We start from the raw sequence: 4,767 nt of genomic DNA, 5'->3' as shown, positions 1-4,767 counted from the left end.
GGAGAGGTGAGAACTCTTTATCTTCTTACTTTCAAATAATTGCATTTAAGTTGCTTTCTAATTTTAGTTTACACATTTGAGTCCTTGTGGAATATTTTTATTTGCACACTGTATACTATCCATACTATTGGGGCTCGTTTGTTTGGCAGAATAGACCAACATGTGTTTGCATATAGTCAACACAATATGCATGTTTTCTAAGTTACATAGTTAACACCTACTGCTGTTTGAGTGTCATTATACTAAACTATAGTATGCAATTTATCTGTTTGGTTCGGCACACCGATTTGTATGATAGCGTTGTGAATTCTTCAAAATAGCCTCATGAATTATTCATAATTCCCCAAAAGCCCTCTGAATACCCTTATGGCGCGTCCCCAAAATTTGAGATTGGCGCCTCCCATTTTCGTCTTCACTCAAATTGGGAATTTCATACCCACTTCAATATATGCTATTCAGACTGAAGCTCGTTGCGATTCCCAGCCGGAGGAAGCTCTTCCTGATTTTGGGGAAACCGACCGGTCATCGATTTCGTGTTTCGGAGGTAAGTTCGACTATCATATATTCAAGCAATGAATATATGATCTATTTTACTGTATAATTGAACATATGGACAAATGAAATAGGTTGAAGGTTCTAACTTTTTGTGTTCTGCTTACAATTACATTGACTTCGTCAAATTGAAGTGTCCGATTATATGCTTTGGTATAACCTGAACCACCGACCCCAAATATACGATACTGTATTCTGATCTTGAATTTGTGTTGGTGTTGTGGACATTGTTTGGTTGGGAAATTTACCCGTTTTGTCGTCTCGTCCTGTCAATTGCAAATACTATATGTAGGATAACAGTTGGTATATTACTGAGTTATAGGTTGAATGCGTTTTTGTGACTGATGGTGTAAAATAATAGTAATTAGTTGAAGCTAGCTCACATGGGTTCCCAACAATTGAGTGCCAATGACACCAACGACAGCCCAATGACAGAAGGTAATCCCTCTAGTAAATTTCCTAAATACTGGTGTGATCAGTTTTTGCATAACAATTGACTGGAGGAAATGGTTTTTTGTAGCTGATCCGGATCCTCTTATCGGCAGAGGGATTGCAGCCGACAGGTCACGACGTGTGTGGACACAACACGAGGAGGAGATCCTTATGACAACTATGAAGGACCTGGCTGCATCTGGATGGAAATCAGATAATGGATTCCGTGCAGGCTATTTAACCCGTACAAAAGAGGCACTTCGCCGTGAATTCCCAAAGACCGATTTATGTGTCCACCCTCACATTAAGTCTAAGATTAGTACTTGGAAGAGAAACTACTACTCCCTGATTTCAATACTTGACCGCAGTGGCGTGGGTTTCAATGCAGATGGCAACTACAAAATAGATATCGATGATGAACAATGGTCACAAGTCGTGCAGGTTTCGTCTTACATATCATTGTGGAGTTATACATGTTTTTTTGTGGCCGCTTCTAACTAATGTTTTCTTCACTTTGTGTGTCAGAAGGACAGCAATGCGAAATACATGAGGAATAAGTCTTGGCCCTTGTTGAACGACTGGAAAGAGATATTCGGGAAGGACCGTGCGGAGGGAACTCGGGCTGTGGACACTGGGGAGGCGGTTCCCAGAATCTATGGCTCCAAGGTGCATTTGAATGAAGATTCAGATAAGTCTTCCCCACTGACCTTAGACGAACTCTACCCTGACCACGTCTTCCCCGAGGGTTTGATACCTGAAATGGTTGACGAGAGTACGTCGGTACCCGTTGCAGCTGCTCCACAGGTGCTGCATGATAAGAACAAGAAAAGGAAGGCTGTTAATTCGATGGACAAGGCAGACAAGATTGATAGTGTACTTAATTTGATGACTCGCATCCACGAAGACACAAACGATCGGTTGAAGGAAATTTCGAGTCGAATTAGCTATGAGTTCGATCTTAGCACGAAGAGAACGGAGGTGTTCAATCAAGTGAAAGGTATGATCGGCCTCACCATAAAGCAACAATTTTATGCAGCAAAAAAGCTTGTGAAGGAGCCCGAGCTTATGGATCTTTTTCGGGGTCTGGATGAGTTTGCTCGGCCGGCATTCGTGCTAGATCTTCTGGACACTGATGGGATGCTTTAATAGTGGTGGTCGACGTGTCCCAGTATTTTGATCTATAGGGCTACTGCATTTTACTTCTTATGCCCGTTAATGCTTTTGCGGTTGTATGTTTTGAACTCCTCACAATATGTGTACTCTGTTCATCATTGTGTTATCCATCTACGCTCGATTTTATTGTTGATGAAAGGGGGACCTGACTTCTGAGATACACATGCACATAATTCAATATCTAAACTATACAGGAGGTACCACTTATTTGTATTATCACAATGCTCATTATTAATGTGGCCGTTTAAAACCTTACCCGGACATCGACCAAGGCTATCTCAAATTGATAATTGCATAATTATGAAATTACGACAGATCCTCATGAATTTGATACAACAATATAATCAAACTTACTCATACTTAAAATTCAAAATACGCTAACCCATGGTATATCAGAAATCCATGATATAAATTAAGCAACCAATCCATACACATCAAACTGTTACAGAAGTCGAATTAAGTCGGTTCATAACATCCAATTGCAGCCGCCAAAGCTAAGCAATTCAGAAGCTAAGAAAGAGGAATGGTTAAATAATTCAGAACATCATGGTATTAATTACTAATTTCACCCATTCATTCTTTGCCCCCACATTGCAGCCGCCAAATCATCCCTCTTCTTCGTCCATAAAGCTATTGGCGAAACAACATTAACAGTATGAACTACCGGTTCTTCATTGTCACTGGTACCCCCGTTATCCGGAGGAGAACTCAAGTCTTCCTCACAGGGATCCACTTCTAAGTTTGCTCGAATGAAATTGTGCAGCAGGAAGCAAGCAATGATCAACCCGGTTTGCACCTCGATAGGGTAGAAACTCGGGCTGCGCAATATTCCCCAACGCATCTTAAGAACTGCAAAGGCACGCTCAATCACATTCCTTGCCTTGGTGTGCTTCAGATTGAAAAGTTATTCGGGAGTTTGAGGTGCTTGTGTTCCAGGACCCCACTCCTTCAAATGATATCGAACTCCTTTATATGGAGTGATGAATCCTTCACTGTTTGAGTACGCATTGTCGCAGAGGTAATAGCAATCTATAAAATAAGAGAGACGGTGCATGATAATCATCACATTATGCCACTATGTATTCAATATGTGTTTAACTATCAAGGAAATGTCATAAAGATCCACCTTTGGGAACTTTCAGTCCAAGCGGCCGGCTAATAGCATCACGTAATATCCTGGAATCACCTGCTGAGCCCTCCCATCCCGGTAGTACGTACACAAAGCGGAGACGTCGATCGCATACCGCAAGGGTGTTTGTTGTTACCTGCCCCTTCCTATTTCGGTACCTTGGGCTATCCACAATAGGAACCCTGACGTTGATATACGTACCATCCAAAGCTCCAAGGCATCCCTAATATTTTGTTACAAAACTTAAGTACAGACAATGAGGGCATTTAAAGAAAATATCTAAAGCAACATGGCAATTGAAAGAGTTAACAGACCTTAAACCAGGTCCATCGTGGGTCTGTGCAAGCATCATCTACTGGCTCGGGTTTCACTAAAAACACCTCGTGTAATGTAAGTACCCCACGGAGCACAATATACATATATTTCGACACAGTTTGTGAAGAACGCATGAAGTTGTGACCAACAATCCGTGTCTTCTTGTGGTGGGATAGAATGCATAAAAACATAGCTACTTGTTCTTCAACTGTAACAAATTTCTGATCTATTAACCCAACTCGGTCACGCAAAAGACGACATAATCTACCAAATGTGTTTCTATCCATTCGAAGATTGTCTATGCATGATTTATCATTTACCCGGACAAGCCTGTCTAACTGTTTTACATGGTATGGAATGGACTCAATCAGTTTTTCGGGTGCATCTCTACCACCACGTTTCCTTTTTTTCGGGTTACTGCTAATCGTAGTCAGTAGCATGCTTACCAATAGGAGATTGATCCTTAGGTTTTTCAGTACTTCCTCAAGCAGGATTAGAACGGTGGTCGACTCCTCACCTTTCCAGTCAACCTACGCTGATTATATACAATGCACACATTTCTCAATTAGTAATCTGGTTGTATAATTAGAAATTACAACAACCCACATGCATCTTATAGCCTGCATATTACACACACACAACGAAGGCATATTACTCAAACAATTGTGGATTATGTGCATATATAAAACGAATCTAAGACACGAATTGAAGATGGGTAGTACTCAGGCATTTTGTAAAAACTTACCCTCACCATCTGATTCTGCTCGTGTAACACCCGTAAAAAAAAAGAAAAAAAAATCAAATAAATCTAATTAAATCTTTTCCTAGTTGACTTGGTCAAATATATTTCTCTAAACCATATCACCAAACGATTTCCCCATATCTATACTCCCTAAAATCTCTCCAACCACCAAATCCATCAATATCTATCAGTTTTGCCTATATATATCCAATCAATCCCACGATCTTTCTACACATAAATTCAATACCAAGAAAAACCAGGAACTAAAATTTAGAGAAATAACCGAGTTGGAGAAGAGAGTTTTCTGCCGCCTAAGAAGGTAATCACCGATCAATTCCCTGCCTTGATTTCCTTGCATTCATTTAGGATAACTCGAATTTTGGAGCATGAAATCTGTAGTATTCGGACAGTAGGTTCCGACCTA

General features: G+C 40.5%; 1 protein-coding gene across 1 annotated transcript; it reads right to left on the bottom strand.

The window, feature by feature from the left end:
• Positions 1–2,722: 2,722 nt before the first annotated feature.
• LOC121801041 lies at positions 2,723–4,355 on the bottom strand. The gene is made up of 5 exons (XM_042200512.1): positions 4,347–4,355; positions 4,048–4,131; positions 3,601–3,939; positions 3,423–3,509; positions 2,723–3,046 (listed from the first exon to the last, which is right to left on the bottom strand). The coding sequence occupies exons 1-5, from the start codon at positions 4,353–4,355 to the stop codon at positions 2,723–2,725; spliced, it is 843 nt and encodes a 280-aa protein (XP_042056446.1).
• Positions 4,356–4,767: the final 412 nt, after the last annotated feature.

The sequence above is a fragment of the Salvia splendens genome, chromosome 4 (genome assembly GCF_004379255.2).
Source record: "Salvia splendens isolate huo1 chromosome 4, SspV2, whole genome shotgun sequence".
Classification (NCBI taxonomy): Eukaryota; Viridiplantae; Streptophyta; class Magnoliopsida; order Lamiales; family Lamiaceae; genus Salvia; species Salvia splendens.
The sequence above is the reverse complement of the archived record's forward strand: the minus strand, read 5'-3'. Positions and strand labels throughout refer to the sequence as shown.

Excerpts from the sequence above, each read along its gene's own strand:
- LOC121801041 (XM_042200512.1), bottom strand. Across the intron at positions 3,510-3,600 it reads CACGATGGACCTGGTTTAAG|GGATGCCTTGGAGCTTTGGA; the intron begins GTCTGTTAACTC and ends ACAAAATATTAG. Across the intron at positions 3,047-3,422 it reads ACCGAAATAGGAAGGGGCAG|CACACCAAGGCAAGGAATGT; the intron begins GTAACAACAAAC and ends TTCAATCTGAAG.